Below are 20,313 nucleotides of genomic sequence, written 5' to 3' on the forward strand. Positions count from 1 at the left end.
GCTTCCACCCCCAAATAGCTATTTGAAATTCATTTTGTATTCGCAAGCACTCTTCCTGAACATTATTTAGGGCAAAATAGCCAACTTGATAAAGTGTCAGCAAATTGCATCAAAAATATAGAATGCTAACTAGATAAAAGTGTCAAGTAGAAATATTATTATTACTATATCCACTTCTAAAAAGTTAAACTTCTGCTGGGGTTCAAAAGTTCAAAGTAACTTGATTTGATGAATAGGTCTTAAATAGAAAAAAATTAAAGTTATAAAACTACCTGGTCAGGATTCTTGTAGCTCAGAAGAAGATTTGAGGCCTTGATATCTCCATGTACATATTCATGCTCATGGATATATTCCAGAATATCCAGCTAAGAAATCAACAAATAGAAATTAATGTAATACTAATTCCAACCAGCAGAGGACATGTATTGACCTTAAAGTAGCTTACACAATATTACAAACACTTACTATTCTTAAGCTTAGCTGCAAGACAGTTTTCCGTGAAAATCTTTTGGCATTAGCTTCATACAGCTTCTGAAGATCGCTCCCAAAACGATCCATTACCATAAACCTATAACTGAAGGCAAATAAAAAGCCAATGGAAAAAATACAACTTAGTGATCCACTTTGCAATTAAGAGATTGTGCTTACCTCTTAAAGGAAAAGGTTCTAAACAAAATAACCTAAACACAAATACTTGAAAAAAATTTTTCTATTGGAAATTAACATACTCTTTCAATGCTTCCTCTTAAATTTTTGTCTTAAACCAGCCTGAATAAGGGTTAATGGGATATTACTCACTAGAGAGAATCCTGTATATTCAACATCAATGGATTCACCCTGATCAAAAGAAAACTAATCTTTTCCCATTTTTAGAATCACTATTATTCCTATTATAGGATTACTTTCATGTAATGGCTCTTGTAAAAGAAAATATATTTTTACCCCAGAGTTGCTAGAATGTTTTTCTTTAAAACACATATTCCACCAAAAGATGTCAAATCATTAATATTAAGATTCAATGAAGATTCAATGTGGTAGCTTCAACAATAAGGCAAAATAGCCAACTTGTTTGTGTCAGTAAATTGCAACAAAAATATAGAATACTAACTATATAAAAGTTTTCACTATATATTAAATAATAAATATACTGTAATATTTAACAGAGTTGTAAACACATCTCTTGTTTTAACTTTATCACTTTCACCTTCTGTATTTTTCTGAATACTTAACATATAGGATACAATAGAAAGACTACTAGATTTGGAGTCAGAGGACCTGTCTTCAAATATTAGTTTTGCTAGTGTGGGGACCAATTTTTAATTGGGGAGGGCTAGCTAAGGGGCTCACTGCAATATTGGGGCAAGGAAGGAGACCGGCAGCCTCCCTCAAAACAGAACAAGATTTATTTTAACAAGAACGAACTTAAAAAAAACCACACAAACAGGATCAGTAGGATCAAGGGAAAGGAAATAAAATGGGGAAAGGGAAATTATAATACCTGAAAAAATACCACCGCCCAGGAATCAGCTGAAAATACACAGTAGAACACCTGTAGCTTTCCAGCTTCCACCTAGAATGCCCAATTCTCCTCCCCCAAACCTAGAAACACCCCCACACAGCCCCAGCCAATGGGATGGCCGCTCTGACAGTCACATGACTGCCCTCACTAAGCTTCCAATCATTATAATTTTGCCAGGTCCATGTAGGCGTCGGCGAGTGGTGATGACTTGAGGTGCCAGAGCCCTGGCAACGGCTACAACCAGTGGGTAGAGCACCATGCAGTTTGCGGAGCACCAGGCTAGTGCACACCGAGGCATAAAAACCTCAAATAACAATTCTTTACACTAGTCATTGTGTATGTGGCCTTAGACAACTCATTTCACTTTTCTGGCCCTGTAGTTGTTGTTTTTTTTTAATCTATAAAATAAAGAACCTGGAACAGATATCTCTAAGCATCCCCAGTAGTTCTAAATCCTTTGAACTTACACTTAAAAGTAACATCATCCTGGGGGCAGGTAGGTAGCTCAGTGGATAAAACATCGGCCCTGGATTCAGAAGGACCTGAGTTCAAATCTGGCCCCAGACATTTGACACTTACTAGCTGTGTGACCTTGGGCAAGTCATTTAACCCTTATTGCCCCCACACACACACACAAAAAGTTACAGCATCCTTAGAGTACAGAACATATACCCTTTGTCTTATAATGGTGCTACTAATTAAATCTGTGTTCACGAATCAAAACAAGATGATACCTAACTGATCAAGACATATTCAAAGTGGGTAAGACTTGAATATAACTGACTTCTTCAACAACACACACACACACAAAACATTTAAATGACTTAAATTTCAAATAAAAGACATAAAAACAATAGTTTTATATATTCCAGTTTACCCAGAACAGGGAACTAAATGCTAATCATATCAATGTAAAAGTTGTTAAAAAAAAAAAAAAGAAAATATTATATTTTTAACTCTAGCCTTTATAGAATAAGAGAACTTTAGGACTAGAAAAGCCCTTGGATATTATCTAGTTTGTTTTAAGCCTTCCATGTGTTCCGTCAAGGAAACATTTTGTTTCTTGAGGAACAACAGGGGGGACTGTAACGATTGGAATGACACCACCTGCTGGATACTTACTGTAGAAGAGTTCTGCCCATGAAGCGAAGGTCTTTGAGGGCAAGACCAGGAGTCTTTTCTTTGGCGGGAGGAAGTGACGCGGACTAGTGGGAGGAGGAAGGAAGAGACTGGCGCTGACTCTGGGGCTCTTTCCTGAGGACGCTGGCGGAGAAGGGAGCTAGAAATGTGCTCTCCCTTTAATAGATAGGAATCTAGGCCTTTCTCTCTCTCTTTACCAAATTCTTATTCTCCTTAATAAATGCTTAAAAGTCTAACTCTTGCTAAAGCTTGTAATTGATTGGCGACCACTCATTAGATATTTTAGACAGTTTAGCTAGAATTTTAACCCTTAACACATGCTATAAGACAGATATATTTATCAAACTATACCAAAATTAGTGATGCAAAATGAAAAATGAGGATTAGAGTATGGCAAGGCAGAAGATGGCTGCTGACTGACAGATTCATAATTGAGTAAATGACCACACACCAAGAGTACTGACTAATAAATACAGCCATCCTAGAAAGACATCTAGTGATGTTATTTAGTGCCCAAAAGATGTCACTGGTCCTCAAAAACAAAGGACAAACAACAACAATATTCTATAATAACTCGGTTAATATATTGATAACATAATTTATTATATTTTCAGAAGATAAAGAAATACCCAATATTAATAAGAAAATTAATAAGTGGGGGCAGCTAGGTGGAGCAGTGGATAAAGCACCGGCCCTGGATTCAGACGGACCCGAGTTCAAATCCAGCCTCAGACACTTGACACTTACTAGCTGTGTGGCCCTGGGTAAGTCACTTAATCCCCATTACCCAGCCAAAAATAATAATAAGTCTCAAACTGAAATAATGAACTGAATCCAACAAGAAAAGAAATAGAAATAAATATAAAGTCCTATATTGAGGGTAAAAAAACCACTATACAAGTAAAGAATGAGTAAGTCCTCACTTCACAACTATTTAGCTGAAAAAGAGGCAGAAGTTTTAGTTTAATATAAGCTCAGTACAAGCCAAGCGTGTGACATGACTAACAAAAGCTAATGCAAGCTTGACATACATTCATAGTTCTATCCATAGTAATGGAGGCAAAACTTCCTTTGAAAATAGTCTTATTCTCAATAATCATGCTTCTTGACTTTGCTGCACACTGACACTGTTGACTACATCAGTCTCTTGGATACTGTCTCTTCTCTGGTTATTTGTGGTTTTTTTCCATTTGGGGGTTGGGGGAAGGGTAGGCTCTGTTCTCATTTGGTTCTTGTCCCCTTTGTCTTTCTACCCCTTCTCAGTCTCCTCTGCTGGCTCACCATTCATGTCATGCACAAGGCTCTTATTCTTTCCTAGGCATTCTTTTTCCACCTCTACATACTACAGCTTAGGCACCTGATCAATGATCAGTTCTAAGTTATCATGAAGACATTATGCAGATGACTTCCAGCATCTATATATTTGGCCTTCATCTCTTTCCTGAGATCCTATCCCACCCTACCAAGTGTCTATTGCAACTTGTCTCCAAATTTATCACTACATCCCTATTAGAAAGAAATCAGTAGACACATATACTTCCAATGTATACAATTATTTAAAAATTATACATGTATACATTCGTGCTAATAATTTTATATATTATTAAACCTACACAAAAAAATAGACATTAAAAAGGATTAAATAATATTTTATCCAAAAGTCGAGAGGAGTCACTAGAATTACTGAGTAGGAGAATGATATGGTCAGACCTGAGCTTTAAGAAAATCATTTTGGGAGCTGTGTGGAAGATAGATTGGAGAGGAAGAGGCGTGAAGCTGTAAGACCAATTAGGAGGGGATTACAATTAATTAGTCCAGGTAAGAGAAGATGGGGACTTGAACAAAAATGCTGGATGTGTGAGTAGCAAGAAGAGAACAGAAAGTATAGTCTTTCATACACTTTTATGTATGTGTTATCTCCCTCAATACAATGTAAGAGCCTTGAGGTCAGGAATTATTTCATTTTTGTCTTTGCATCCCCAGCAATTAGCACACTGCTAACCCTTTTTTCCTTGGTTTTAATTTTTCATGTGTCCTGGTTGTTGTTGTTGTTATTTCTTCCCCCCATCAATTTATATGCCTTTAGCAACACCCCAGTATAATTTGTTTGTTCTAATCTTCAGGTTTAGGATTCAGAAAACCCAACGTATAATATTGTGTTTAAAGTGAGCATAGTCTGTGTGGCTAACTAATTTTGCCTATGAATAAAGTATATGAACTTCACTGAAGAGTCTTTATGAAAATTCAATTTTGGCTGCCCAGAGGCTTTCCCCATACTTATTCAAATTTAAGTCAACAAAGATTCACTAAATATTCCTTACATCTTACTTGTGTACTTATAATGGATTATTTTGTACTATAATTATTTGTGTATATGTCATATCTCAAGACTATGATCATCATAAGAACAAGGAATATATCTTATCTGTGTATTTTCTACAAAGTTCCCCCCCAAAATCCACATACTGTGGGGATTAATATTTATTGAATTTAACAGTATCAAGTATTCACAAAATGCATAAAAATAAATACAAGATCTTTCATGGGAAAAGCTTTAATGGTTGAGGAGATCAGGAAAGACAACAGGTAGAAAATGGCACTTGAGTTATGATGGAACAAAGAAACTCTAAGAAGTAAAGATGAGGAAAGAGTGAATTCCAGACATGGGTGAAAGGCAGGGCAAATGTATAGAAACAAGGAGATGGGACTGAGATAAGAAGACAGGAGATTTCCTTAGCAAGGATAACAAGGAAGCTAATTTGGCTGGACCACAGACGGCATAAGAGGAAACAATATATAAGGTAAGAAACAGATTGGGCTTTAAATGCCAGAGGAGTTTATAATTTTATTTTAACAATAACAGACAGGGACAGCTAGATAGCGCAGTGGATAAAGCACTGGCCCTGGATTCAGGAGGACCTGAGTTCAAATCTGACCTCAGACACTTGACACTTACTAGCTATGTGACCCTGGACAAGTCACTTAACCCTCATTGCCCCACAAAAAACAAAAAAGCAAAAACAAACAAACAATAACAGACGACCACTGGCATTCACTGGGTAAGGAAATGATATGGTCCGTACTATGATTTAGGAAAACTACTTTGGCAGTAGTGTGGCAGATTAACTGGGTAGGAGAGACTTAAGGCAGGGAAAATAATTAGGAGGCTTTCTCATAGCCCAGGTGAGAAGGGATGAGAGAATGAACTAGTGTGGAGGCCATGGGAGCAGAGAGAAAGGACAACGTGGAGGATATGAAGGCAGAAGCAACAAGATTTGCCAACTCATTACATTGTGGGCTAAGACTATGGTGTTAAAGATAACATCAAGTTTTCGGATCTGAGTAACTGGAAGGATACTGGTGCCTTGAACAGTAAAAGAGAATTTTGGAAGAGAGGTGGGATCTAGAAAAAGAGACAGAAACAGAGAGAGAGAGAGAGAGAGAGAGAGAGAGATGCTTTGGACATGTTGAATATGAAACGTCCAACAGATAACTGATGCTACAGGCTTAGAGCTAAGGAGAGTCTCTAGGACCGGACATACAGAACTGAGAGTCATCTCCATAGAGATGACAACTAATGTGACAAATCGCCAAGTAAGAAAGAATACAGATGGGGGCAGCAAGGTGGTACACTGGATAAAGCACTGGCCCTGGATCCAGGAGGACCTGAGTTCAAATCCAGCCTCTCAGACACTTGACACTTACTAGCTGTGTGACCCTGGGCAAGTCACTTAACCCTCATTGCCCCAAAGGGAAAAAAAAAGGCAGAAAGAACAGAGAGAGAAAAGGGTCCCTAGGACAGAGGTACACTCAAAAGTTATGGAAAAGGACAAGAATAATGATTCAGCAAAGGAAACTGAGAAAGAAGATTTTGACAGGCAGAAGAATAGTAGGCAGTGTCATAAAAAGCAGAGAAGAGAATATTCAAAAAAAAAGGGTTGTCAACAAATATTCAAAAGGAAAGGGTTGTCAATAGCATAAAATGCTACAGAGGTCAAGAAGGATGGGAATTGAGAAGATACCATAAGAAGGAATTGGTAACAAAGAGAATAACTTTGAGATGGGAAGCCAGATTGTAAAGAGTTGAAAACTGTATAAATGATTTTTCCGGCTCTGCTCATTTCACTCTACATCAGATCATACACATCTTGGCAGGTGTTCTGCATCTGTGCCTTTCATCATTTCTTACAGTGCAATATTATATTAAATTCATATGCCTTATAGAGTAATTTCTTTGCCATCACCCAAAAGACTGGCACATATTTTGGTTTCAAGTTTTTTTGCTAAAAGAAAAAGTGTTACTACAAATATTTTTTGTAGACTTAACTATTCTCAACAATACAATCATCCAAGACAATCCCAAAGGGCTAATGATGAAACATACTATCCGCCTCCAAAAAAAGAGCTGATATTGATGGAACACAGACTGAAGCATGATATTTTTCACTTTTTCATTCTTTTCTTTTATTCAAGTTTTCTTACACAAAATGACTAATATGATAATGTTTTACATAATCGTACATATATAACCTATATCTGATTGCTTACTGGCTCAGGGAGGGGGAGGGAAGGAGGGATAAAAATTGGAACCCAAAACTATAAATAAAAATGTTTATTACTTTAAAAAATTATTTTTTGTAAACATAGGTCCTATTCTTTTTTCTTCAGTCTCTTCATTCCTACTAGTGATATGTACAGTCTAGGTACTTTTTGAGTATAGTTCCAAACTGCATTCTGGAATTCAGAAAGAATTCAGAACTCTGCCAATTATAGATTAATGCACCAACTCTTCCATAATCACACTAACAATTGCAATTCATCACCTCTGCCAGTCCAACAGGTTTGAGGTGGCACTTCAAAGTTGTTATATTTTGTAGTGTTCTATTAGAATATTAAAATGGTCTATACTTGTAAACATTCTCATAGTGGAGACTAATATATATAAAATATATACAAAATAAAGTTAATATACACATACAAGGTAGTTACATTCAAGATACTACATTGGGAAGGCATGGGTAACTGGACTTAGATCAGGAAAGGCCTCATGAAGAAAATACTACTTGATTTGTATTTTAAGGAAGAGTGGGACTCTATACAGCTGAGGTAAGGAGGAAGCACATTTTAGGCAAGTTGATAGTAAATGCTCAGACACAGAGACACAGAGTGTCATATATGGGCAAAACAGAGAAGGATAGTTTGTCTAGACTGGAGAGTGCCAGAGGGGAAATAATGTTGAGTGATGCTGAAAAAATAGGTTAGACCAGATTACAAAAGCTTTAAACATAACAGGAGTTATGCTATTCTAGATATTCTAGAGGCAACAGGAAGCCCCTGGAATTGTCTAAGGAAAGAAATTAGAGTCAAATTTGTACTTAAGGAAAATTACTGTGTCAGCAATGTGAAGAACAGACTAGAATGTCAAGACATGAAGTAAGAAGACCAATTAGAGCACTACTGAAATCATTTAGGTGAGAGGTGATCAAAGTTTAAACTAAGGTGACAGCTGCATGAGTGGAGTGAAGGGATCAAATGTCAGAAATATTGTGGAGATAATCACATCTATCAGATTGGCTAATATGACAAAAAAGGAAAATGATGAATGTTGGAGAAGATGTGGAAAAATTGGAACATAAATTGTTGCTGGAGTTCTGAACTGATCTAACCAATTTGGAACTATGACCAAAGGGCTATAAAATTGCGTATAACCTTTGACTCAGCAATACCATTACTAGGCCTATATCCCAAAGATATCATTAAAAAGGGAAACAAGCGCTTGCTTAAGCAGAACATATACTAAATTTGGAACGATACAGAGAAGATTAGCATGGCCCCTGCACAAGGATGACATGCAAATTTGTGAAGTGTTCCATATTTTTTAACCAATTGTGTGTGAGTGCAACCAACAACGGAGTCAAGAAGTCTGGATGTCTTAGAGTTGGTCGTTTTTATATAAAAAAAAAAGTTACTGAGCATTTATGGTTTCACCCCGATGATTCCTCCCTCCTCGTCAGCTGTGCAGCCATCCTGTTGGTAAAAATGCTTCAGTTGTTGGCTTCTATAAGGGAGGAGAAATCGAATACTCAAATCTTCCGCTTTTCCCTCCGTGTTTGGTTACTTTGGTGATGGAAAGGAGGGGGATGTCTCCAGGGATTAAATATTAAAATCAAAAAAGAGATTGGAAAAAAAAGTGAAAAGAATCCACATGTTCAAAAATATTAATAGCAGCTTTTTTATGGTAGCAAAGAATTGGAAATTATGGGGATGCCCATCAATTGGGGAATGGCTGAACAAGTTGTGGTATATGAATGTAATGGAATGCTATTGTGATGTAAGAAATGATGAGCAGGCAGATTTCAGAAAAACCTGGAAACTAAACTGATGCTGAGTGAAGTGAGCAGAACCTGGAGAACATTATACATGGTAATAGCAACACTGTGAGATGATCAACTATGACAGACTTAGCTTTTTTCAGCAGTACAACGGTTCAAAACTATTCCAAAAGACTAATGATGGAAAATGCCTTCCACATCCAGAGAAAGAACTATAGAGTCTGAATGCAGATGGAGGCATACTATTTTTACTCTTCTGTTTGTTTTTTTTTCTTTGTGATTTTTCTCTTTTTTTCTGTTTCTTCTTTCATGACATGACTAATGTGGAAATGTACATGTATATCATATTGCTTACTCTCTTGGGGAGGAAGAAAAATTTGGAACTCAAAATTTTACAAAAATGAATGCTGAAAACTATCTTTACATATAATTGGGAAAAAATAAAATGCCATTAAATTGAGGGTGAGGGGGAGAGAATTAAAGAGAATACAAAAGAAGACGGTCTCTTGACCAAGACAGTGAAGGCATTTTTTTTTTTTTAGTGAGGCAATTGGGGTTAAGTGACTTGCCCAGGGTCACACAGCTAGTAAGTGTCAAGTGTCTGAGGCCGGATTTGAACTCAGGTACTCCTGAATCCAGGGCCGGTGCTTTATCCACTGCGCCACCTAGCCGCCCCTAACAGTGAAGGCTTTTAATGTTCATGGACAGTGTGGATGGGTAGAAGTTATAAACAGAATCACATTTAAAAGAAACTAATAACATTCACTGGCACATATATGTTGTCTTATAACATGAAAATTATTTTAATGACATTGTCTAATCCTCACAGGAACTTTGAAAAGCAAGTAATATGCACATCTTAAAAAGGGGAGAAAGAGAGGGAAGGAGGGAGGGAGGGAGGTTACAGAGAAAGAAAGGTTAGATTTGGCATCTGATTGGATATGGAGGATGAGGGGGAGTAGTGCTGAAGTTACAAACATGGGAGAATTTTTCTGAGATTATTGCATTCTGAGTCTTAGAGCCATAAAAAAACCCCTATAGATTCCTGGTATTCAAAAGATGGGTCTTTATTTCTAACCTATGAAACAAATAATCATTATACAAATAAAATATCACAGTAGCTGAATGGCACAGTGGATAGACTGTTGGGCCTGGAGTCAGGAAAATTCATGCTCATGAGTTCAAATCTGGCCCCAAACACTACCTGTGTGACCCTGAGCAAGTCACTTAACCCTGTTTGCTTCAGTTCTTCATCTATAAAATAAGCTGGAGAAGGAAATGAAAAACTATTCTAGTATCTTTGCCAAGAAATCCTAAAAAGGGTCCCAAACAGTTGGACACAACTGAAACGACCAAACAACAAAATAAAATATAACAGTCTTCTATGTGGAAAATCAGATAGGTAAACAAGATAGAAAAGCTTAATGAATATCATACTAAATACACATTGTCATAGGAAGAATTTACTGTTTAAAAAATTAATCATTAAAAAGTTACACGGGGCAGCTAGGTGGCGCAGTGGATAGAGCACCGGCAAATCCCACCTCAGACACTTGACACTAGCTATGTGACCTTGGGCAAGTCACTTAACCCCAATTGCCTCACCAAAAAAAAAAAAAAAAAGTACACTAAATACTGTGATGCTTATCTTTACCTGTTTCCATTTTTATCATGTAGTCCAGAACCCCAATACTTAGGAACACCCAGGTACTTCAGTTTATGGGAACGAATCCACTTTTGAACTACAAGTTAAAAAACAAAAAGTTTATTACATGTCAATGCAAATAAAAGCCTCTTACCAAAAAATTTACAAATCCACTTTAGACATAAAGGAACATCAAACTATTTGTTAATAAATCAATACCTAAGAATATAAAAATCGAAAGTTAATTTACTATCCTGAAGAAGTTTTGGAAAATTTTGTATCTGTATCCCCAGCAAAGGTCAGTTTGGCTAGATCATAAAGTGTGGAAGGGGAATAATATAAAAAGAGACAAGGAAGGTAGGCTGGGATTAAGTTGTGTAAGTCTTTAAGAGTTAAACAGAGGAATTTATATTTTATTCTAGAGATAAGATAAAAAATATGTAAAAACATATAAAAGTTGTATAATAAAACAAGACGTAGTATGGGTTCAAATAATATAGATAGAACTGACATATGAAATGAAAATTCACATTAAAATATGTAATAATTATCTTACTTAGCTCTGGTTTGGCAGCTCTCTGGTAGAACTTTAATTCTGTGAAAAGAGGTCCATTGTCACTTGGTTCCTTAAAATACAAATTATTTTAAATTAGTGCTACCATTTTAAATTGAGATTTTCTCTATTAGAAACAAGAAAATTATTCTAATTTTAATTTATCTGCCAAATAAGAAATATTTACTGATAATTAAGCCCCATAAGTCAAGATTAAATCCAATATAGTAGAAAATTTTAAAATGCGTTCAGAATATTCTAAGACTTACTTTTCCCCTAACTCCTATTTCTATAAGGAATAAAATAGGTAAAATCAAATAATGAGCTCAATCTTTGTAACAAAAGAAGCTTATGTTATATATACACACATATACATACATATATATATACATATATGTATATGGGTGTACATATGTATATATTTTTTCATTTTTTTGTTTTTACATCACCTTTTTCCCCAATTTATCCCCTTATCTAACCACAAAGATACTCTTGTAACTAAGAATAAAGAAAAAGAATAAAAATCAGTTAAGAAAAAATAACCAACACATACTGTGAATATATAAAATATTCCCTACCACCTTTGTAAGTCTACTATCTTTGTAAGGAGATTGTTAAAACCTGATCATTAAAATCAGACATCATTCAATTTCAGTTTTGTTGTCATTCTGTAGAGTTTTTGTACCTTTGCCCACTTCATTCCACACCAGTTCACTTAAGTTTGCTCAGTTTTGATAATATAGCAATATTCTGTTATATTTCCTAATCAATGGTCATTTGAGTCATACTTTATTTTAAACTGACCCTGATGTTTACTAATTTTAGTCAACAATCTCTAGGTATAAATGCCAACTGTGGGGGCTGGCCTAATATTTCAGACAAAAGTTCACTCCTTAATCCATCACAAAATAACAGAATTAAAGAACTGAATGAGAACTCAGGACATCTAGTCAAATCCATACCTGACCATGAATCCCCCTCAAGTTGGATACCAGGTCATTTCCTGAAGTAAAGAGGAGCCCCAAATCTCCAAAGCCAGTCTACTGCTTGTCTGCATATTCTAACTGTGATCCTCTATAACTGAAGACCCAACTTACCTCTTTACAAATTCTACCTATTGCTCTAAGGCTTACAGTCCACTAAAACTCCTAATTTTTTTTTTTTGACAAACTACTATCTAACCACATATTTATTTGGAAAGTTGTGGGGGTTTTGTTGTTGTTTTTACACCAGAGTATATTACTTTACATTTACCCCTATTAAATTTTATCTTATTGGAGCTCAGTCTGTCACAATATTTTTGGATCCCAACTCTATATAATTCAAAGAATGAGGTTTTCCTTTCAACTTTGTCTCAGTAGGTGAATAAAATGTTAAACATTAAGGGGCCCAACAGAGATCTATGCATAGTGCTCCACTGAAGACTTTTCTGAAGTTGTCAACAAACCATTAATGACTATTCTTTGGGTCTGGCCATTCAAAGATTAGGAATATACCTCACTATAATAGAATCTAGCCCACATTTCGCCATCTTTTTAACTTCATATATATTTTACATTTTTCTATGTCCATGTTTCTCTCAGTTAAATGTGAGCAACTTGAAGACACATAGTAGGCATGTAATAAATACTTTGTTGACTTGAAATACTTTAACAAATGCTTTAGTAAAACCTAGGTAAAGTTTACTTATATCATATTCCAGGCCTACAGTCTAGTAATCTTGTAAGGGAAATTTGATTACTTTTGCATGACTTTCTTGATGAAGCATTGCTAGTACTGTGTTAGCAATGGGAAATTGTTTTGTTTTGTTTTGGTTTGGTTTTGGTGAGGCAACTGGGGTTAAGTGACTTGCTCAGGGTCACACAGCTAGTAAGTGTTAAGTGTTTGAGGCCGAATTTGAACTCAGGTGCTCCTGAATCCAGGGCCGGTGCTCCATCCACTGCCCCACCTAGCTGCCCTGGGAAATTGTTTTTAAAAGCCAAAAAGCTGCTGTCTTCTAGGAGCATGCATTCTAATGAGAGACAATACATATAATAGGTACATAAAAGATAAATAGAGTAGATGAAAAGTAACCCTAGGCCAAGTCTGATCCCAAAGAGTGATGAAAATGTACCTTCTTCCCTTACTATAAGTATGAAACACTGCACATAACTTAGGACTTGAGTAATGCATTGGTTACTTTTGCTAAACTTTTCTTTATTCTCTTACTTTTGTCTTCTGTGCTTTAAAGGTGAGTTCTCTGAGTGGAAGAAGAGTAAGTAAAAGAAGGTCATGCAAAAAAGGCATGTTTTTTCTTTAATTGCACTCTAGAATTTTACCAGGAATCAAATGAGTTCAGTGACCAGTAGTTTACAGATTGCATTATCTTTTTCTTTTTTGAAAACTGGAAAGATATTTATCCTTCTTCAGTTCCCTATTCTCCAACATCTTAAAAAGAGCACTAACAGTGGGCTCAGCAATCACATCTGGCAGTAAGTACCCTTGAATGTAGTTAATTTAGGTCTAATGTCTAGAAATCATCAAGGACAGAGAGATGCCCTCTTTTTATCTCCCTTTTTCTCTTGGGTATCAACAATTACCCTTTTCATTCTGTCTTCCTCTCCAAAGTTCATTCTCTTCAATAGAGACAACAGAAAAAAATAATAGTTGATATTGTCAAATATGACAGCCAATGATGCATTTGTCTGTTATTCAGAGTTAAAGGACACATCCCTCTTTGTTAATAACTGATAAACTGTTTTCAAGAAAAATGCTTTTTATCATTCTTTGCTTGGGTACTTGTTTGTAAGTATATACTGTACCCAAATAAAATATATATTAATTCTTTAAAAATCTGAGCAGCGATACCTTCTTTTTATTATTCATTTTCATCATCCCATCTATCGTAAACAGAGATCCTAAACCTTTTATTTCTCTAATTTGTCAATAAAGCAAAAAAAAGAGGAAAAAAACTTTGTTTCCCTTAGTTTTCCTCAATAATCTCAGCTCAATCCAAATTTTGGCAGACCTGAAACCTTTAAATAATTGGACCATCCTTTTGTATTCATTTTGTTACTTGACCATTCAGGAATATCCTACACATTTTAAAAATTATTTGTTTACCTCTTTGTTTTTTTTCTTTTAACTTTGTTTATTCTGAACCTAACCAACACTAACAGAAAAAAAATCAGCATACCAACATATATAATAGAACAAAAAAACCGGAAATGAATTTAGTAACTTCTTGTTTAATAAATTCAAAGACTCTAGCTCTTGAGTAAGGACTCATTATTCTATAACTGCTGGGAAAACTGGAATAGTACAGCAGAAATTAGGTTTAAACCAACACAACCTACCACATACCAAAATAAATTCTAAATGAATGCATGACTTAAATATAAAAGGTCATATCATAAACCAATTAGAGGAGCAACGAAGAAATTTCCTTTCAGTTCTATGGACAGACTTCTGGGGGCACAGGCAACACAGCAGGGCAGAGGAAGCACTACAGTCTAGCTCTCCCAACATTTCCCTCCAAACAACTTTAAAATAATGCCTCAAGGAAGACATTCTTCAAGCCCAAGACAATTTAGGTCAGAAAGAGAAATCTGTGACACTGGGTTACCCTGGTCCAGAACCCACATAGTGGCAAAACCAGCCTTGGAAGTAACTGCAACAGCAGCAGCAGCAGTAGGTTCAGCAACTCACAAAGCAGCAAAAGTAAGGGGATCCAGCAATGAGTCAGAAAAAATGACAAAAGCAGATCTAGCTGTGCTAGCACTGTTAGCACTGGGTGCAGGACCAAACGCTGTTTAGCAACTCCATTGCCTACACTGACTTCTAGGTCACAGTGCAAATACAAAAAGGAATACATTTGGTCATGAGGAAGCAGGGGCCATGAAGAGAAGTATCTCTTGAGGTTGCAAGGGACCAGAAGCCCTTCCTGGGTAAGGACCAGAACCCAGAACTGGAGAACTGTGACCACCCCTCTTCCCATATAACATCATGTTGGAAGCACTGAAAACTTGCAAACACCCAGAACTATGGAAGGAACATAGCTGATCTTTAAAATAAAGTTCAAAGTCAATAAATATGCTAGAAAGATGAAAAAAACAACAACAAAAACTGACTATAAAAAACTACTATGGTGACAGAAAAGATCAACACAAAATCATTAAACAATGATGCCAAAATAGGTATTAGCAAATTCTCAAAGAAAAAAAAAAGTGAATTGGACACAAGCCCAACAAAAATTCCTGGAAGAGTTAAAATACAATACCAATAATGCTAAAATAGAAGATAAACTGTTAACTGGAGGCAAAAAAATCTTTGCAGCAAATTTTTCTTATAGAAAATATTATTTCCAGCATAAATAAGGAACTGATTTAAAGTTATAGAAACAAGCTATTCCCTCATTTATCAAAGGATGTTAACTGAAAGTTTAAAAAAAAAAAAAGCCAAGGTCTCAACAGCCATAAGAAAAATTACTCCAAATAACTAATGAAGAAATGCAAATTAAAAGTACTGTGACCTATTTGTACAAAGATATTTATGGGAGCTCTTTTTGTGGTGGCTAAGAGTTGGAAATCAAAGGGATGCCCATCAATTGGGGAATGCCTAAACAAGCTGTGGTATATGATGGTGATGCACTATTATTGTCCTATAAGAAATGACAAGCAAGATGATTTCAAAAAAGCCTGGAAAGACCTATATGAACTGATGTATAGTGAAGTGAGCAGAGCCAAGAGAACACTGTACACAGTGACAATATTGTTTGATGAAGAACTGTGAATGACTTAACTATTCTCAGCAATACAATGATCCAAGACAATCCCAAAGAACTAATGATGAAATAAATATACTATCCACCTCCAAAGAAAGAATTTATATTGACTGAATACAGTCTAAAGCGTGCTATTTTTTGCTTTATTTCTTTCATTTTTTCTCTTATTCGAGTTTTCTTGTACAAAATGACTAATATGGTAATGTTTTACATAATTGCACATGTATAACCCATATCTGATTATTTATCGCCTCAGGGAGGGGGGAGGGAAGGGAAGGAAGGAAGGATAAAATTTGGAATTCAAAACTATAAATAAAAATGCTTATTATCTTTTTTTAAAAGTACTCTGAGATTCCACTTTCCTCCCCTCAGATTGGCAAAGGCAACAAAAAAGGGAAAGGTGACAGTTGTTGGTAGGACTGAGGGAAGACACTAATATACTATAGGTGGAGCTATGAATTGGTCCAGTCATTCTGGGAAGCAATTCTGAACTATGCCCACAAAGTCACTAAACTGTGCATACCTTTTTACCCAGCAATATCACTACTAGACTTATACTACCACTAGCACCCCATATTCCAGCACAAAAAGAACAGAAAAAGAGGGAAAAGAAAAATACATACAAAATATTTATAACAGCTCTTTTCCTAGTGGCAAAGAATTGGAAATTAAGAGGATGTCTAACAACTGGGGAAGGGCTAAACAAATTTTGGTATAAGTATAATGGAATATTATTACACCATTAGAAATGATAATGAACATGATGAACATAAATAACGAACATTTTTAGAGACTTGGCTGACCTAATACAGAACAAACAGAATCAAGAAAATAATTTGTATGATAACAACACTGTAAGAACAAATAACTTTAAGATTTAGGAACTCTGATTAATGCAATGACTGATTATGATTTCTGAGTACCAACATTGAAGTATGCTAGCCAATTCCTAACAGAGATATGGACTACAAAGCCAAAATAATACATTTTTTTCTGTCATGGCCAAAGAGAACAGGTCTTGTTTGACTGTATATCTGTTATAAAATTTCTGTTTTTCTTTTTTTCCAACTGGAGTCAGGGAGAAGTGGGAGGGAAAGAAATAAGGTTCATTAATTACATAAGAAAAGAATTTTTAAAACTTTTTAAAGAAAATCACTCTGGTGGCTATGTGGAAAGTGGTGCATAGTGCAGTGACTTAAGGCAGTGTTACCACTATCTACCAGGGTGTCCCCAAGCAATATACATTGAGCTGAGTTTTCCCTCAAAGGGGACAAAGCTCTTTGAAGGACTTGACTAGCCTGAGGCACCAGGCGTTCAAACAGCAGTGGTCCAGAGACTGTAAGTTACTGGATCCTATCCTACTGGCCAGGTGCTTCCATAAGGAGGTCACATCTAATAGATAAGTGTTATTATATCTCTGATAAATATCCTATGTAAAACTGTGACAGTTAAGAGTGACGCCACCTGCTGGAGAGTTACTGTAGGAAAGCTCCTTGATGAGGAGAAAGTGTCTGAGGGCAAGCCTTCCTTGGCGTCAGGAAGTAAGGTTTGCTCGTGGGTACTGTCAATCAAAACTACCAGCCAATTAGCTTGGAGCTGTGTGTACATGTGGATGGGATGCTTCCAGTTTTCACAGGAGGCTTCTGGAAGGAAGAAAGGGCAAGGCTCTCTTTTGCCGTCAGGACCATGGAGCTAGAAATGCTGGCTGCCTGAGACAGATAGATATAGGCATCTAGGCCTCTTTCTCTTCACCAAATTCTTATGCTCCTTAATAAATGCTTAAAAATCTAAACTCTTGCTAAAGCTTCTAATTTATTGGCGACCACTCATTAGATTTTTAGACAGTATAGCTAGAATTTTAGCCCCTTACAAAACTAAGTAAACCTCTTTTACTTAACTATTAAGTAATCTACAAGTGCTTCACTTTGATCAAATATCCAACTTGAAGTAAGAGGGTGGTGGTCTGAGTCAGGCAGTCAACAATCTTGGGAGGTAGTTGCTGTTGTTCATCTTTCCTACTCTAAAAGGAACAATGACATCACAATGTTGCAGTCAAGGTATAATGTGTTTGACTGTGGCTGATAAGTCCATATGCAGTCAGAAGACTATAACACAGCTTGGGCACAAGCGGTCTGTTTGAACATTTGGGATGAAGATGTCTCTAGATTTGCACATTTCACATTTTCTTTGTGCTACTGGAATTCTGCTTTGCTCAAAGAGTTCAGCACTTTCTTTGATTCAGGCATACTATGTTGGGTGGTCCTGTGGTCATGTCTCCCATCTCAAAATCCATACTGAAGTTCTTCAGAGAGATATTGAGAGTATCTTTGCACCACTTCTGACCTCTGTGTGAGCACTTGCTTTGTGTGAGTTCTTCATAAAATAGTCTTTTAGGTAAATGTACATTTGGCATTTGAACAACATGGCCAGCCCATCAGAGTTGTGCTCTCTGCAATAGAGTTTGAACACTTGGGAATTCGGCTCAAGAAAGGACCTCTGTGTCCTTATCAGGTAATCTTCAAAATATTTCTACGACAATTCAAATGGAATCATTTCAATTTTCTGGCATGGCACTAGTAAATGGTAACAGATTTCACAGTTCATACAACATTGAAGTCAGTACAACAGCTCTCTGATACCTCTTCTTTCCCATACTTTCTTTCAGAGCTTCCCAAATGCTGAGTTAGCTCTGGCAAAGCATGAATTAAGCTCATCATGTATAGGGACATCCCTGAAAAGTATACTGCCAAGATAAGTGAACTCATCCACTGAATTCACAATTTCTCCATTTGTTGAAACCAGTGGTTCCATATATGGATGGTGTAATGATAGCTGGTGGGAAACCTGTTTTCTTGGTGTTGATTGTCAGGCCAAAATTAGCACAAGCAGCAGAGTATCAATCTATACTCTGTTGCTTCTTAGCCTCAGAAGCTGCACTGAGTGCACAATAATCTGCAAACAAAAAGTCATGCATCAATTCTACCCCCACTTTATTCTTGGAGGTGGGAGTTATAAGAGCCTGAATTAGGGTAATAGGTGAATCAAAACATGGGCACATGATAATGAAGGGGAAAAAGATATTGGTAGATAGGGAAAACAAGATTTAAGATTAGAGAGAAGAGATGATGGCCTTGGTGAGAAGGTGAACCTCCTCAGAGACTGAAGTAAAGGAAAACAGAGTGGCAAAAGACATAAAAAAGTTGGTGAAATGAAGACAGGAAAAAAGGGAGCAAGGCAAATAGCCTCAATTTTCTTAGTAAAGCATGAGGGCTTTAGCTAAGATAATGGAGGAATGGGAATAATGTTATATCTTAAAGAGAAAGTTTGAAGTATTCACTGTGATAAATGGAATTAGGAAGGAACAGAAGGGTTAGTGTTAGCTGTGTGAACCTGGCATGTTGCTTAACTTTGCCTCAGTTTCTTCATCTGTAGAAATGAGCCAGAGAAGGAAATGGCAAACCACTCCAATATCTTTGCCAAGAAAACCCCAAATGAAGTCATGAAGAGTTAGACACGACCCAACAACAATGAAAGAAGGATTCACTTGGTGCAGTGAAAGCAGTTAAGATTTGTAGGAGCAAGTCAGAAAACTTGCATGTGTCAGCAGCACATGAACAGGGTTCAAGGAAACAGATAGTCTGAGTAATCCAGCACTGAGATATGGCAAAGTATGAACAGTGATAGGATAAAAGCAAAGATGAAAGGGATTTGAGAATAAATGATAGCATAGAGCTGAACTTGCTCCCTAAGGAGTTTAAAATATGAAGGGATATGTTTTACATGACTTCATATGTATTATGGGTATCATATTGCTAGCTTTCTTAATGGGTGGGGAAGGGACCAGAAGGAGGGAGAAAATTTGAAACTAAAATTTTAAAAATGAATGTTTAAAAAAATTAAAATATGAAGGGAGAAAACGTGTAACCAGAACTGGGGTGATGACCTAGTAAAGTACTGAGGTATGGGTGGAATGGTCATCAGGCAGAGAACTAGAAGGAAGAAAAGGAAGAGTAAGGCACAAGGAATGAAATGATAGGAGATTACAATCCAAGAAAGGAACTTTAGAGCACTTTATCAAGTACTTTAGCACTTGTGGATGATGCAAGATCAAGATCATGAGTGTGACTGTCCCTGAATGTAGCTGATAGAAGTAGTAGTAGAAGGAGAAGGTCATGGAATCAAGTAAACCAAGAAACTAGAGCGGTATGGTTTTTAAAGAAAGATCAACAACTATTCTCAGCAATATAATGATCCAAGACAATCCTAAAGGATTAATGATGAAGGATACTATCTACTTTGAAAGAAAGAAATGATATTGATTGAACACATACTGAAGCATGTCTTTATTCACTTTATTTCTTT

General features: G+C 36.3%; 1 protein-coding gene and 1 non-coding gene across 6 annotated transcripts in view; one reads left to right on the plus strand and one right to left on the minus strand.

Annotated features, from left to right (window-relative positions):
- The window catches only part of VRK1 (VRK serine/threonine kinase 1), a 367,797-nt gene that overhangs the window by 39,749 nt on the left and 307,735 nt on the right, over positions 1–20,313 (minus strand). For all 5 annotated transcript variants that reach the window (XM_043989848.1, XM_043989850.1, XM_043989849.1 and 2 more), the window contains 4 exons: positions 11,193–11,262; positions 10,646–10,733; positions 466–574; positions 273–365 (listed from right to left, as the gene is read on the minus strand). In XM_043989848.1, the coding sequence (XP_043845783.1) occupies positions 273–365; positions 466–574; positions 10,646–10,733; positions 11,193–11,262 (360 nt within the window). The remainder of the gene's footprint in view (positions 1–272; positions 366–465; positions 575–10,645; positions 10,734–11,192; positions 11,263–20,313) is intronic.
- On the plus strand, positions 8,434–8,538 carry LOC122744786. Its single transcript, XR_006355131.1, has one exon. It is a non-coding gene; the product is annotated as a U6 spliceosomal RNA (small nuclear RNA).

Source organism: Dromiciops gliroides, chromosome 2, assembly GCF_019393635.1.
Source record: "Dromiciops gliroides isolate mDroGli1 chromosome 2, mDroGli1.pri, whole genome shotgun sequence".
Taxonomy (NCBI): domain Eukaryota; kingdom Metazoa; phylum Chordata; class Mammalia; order Microbiotheria; family Microbiotheriidae; genus Dromiciops; species Dromiciops gliroides.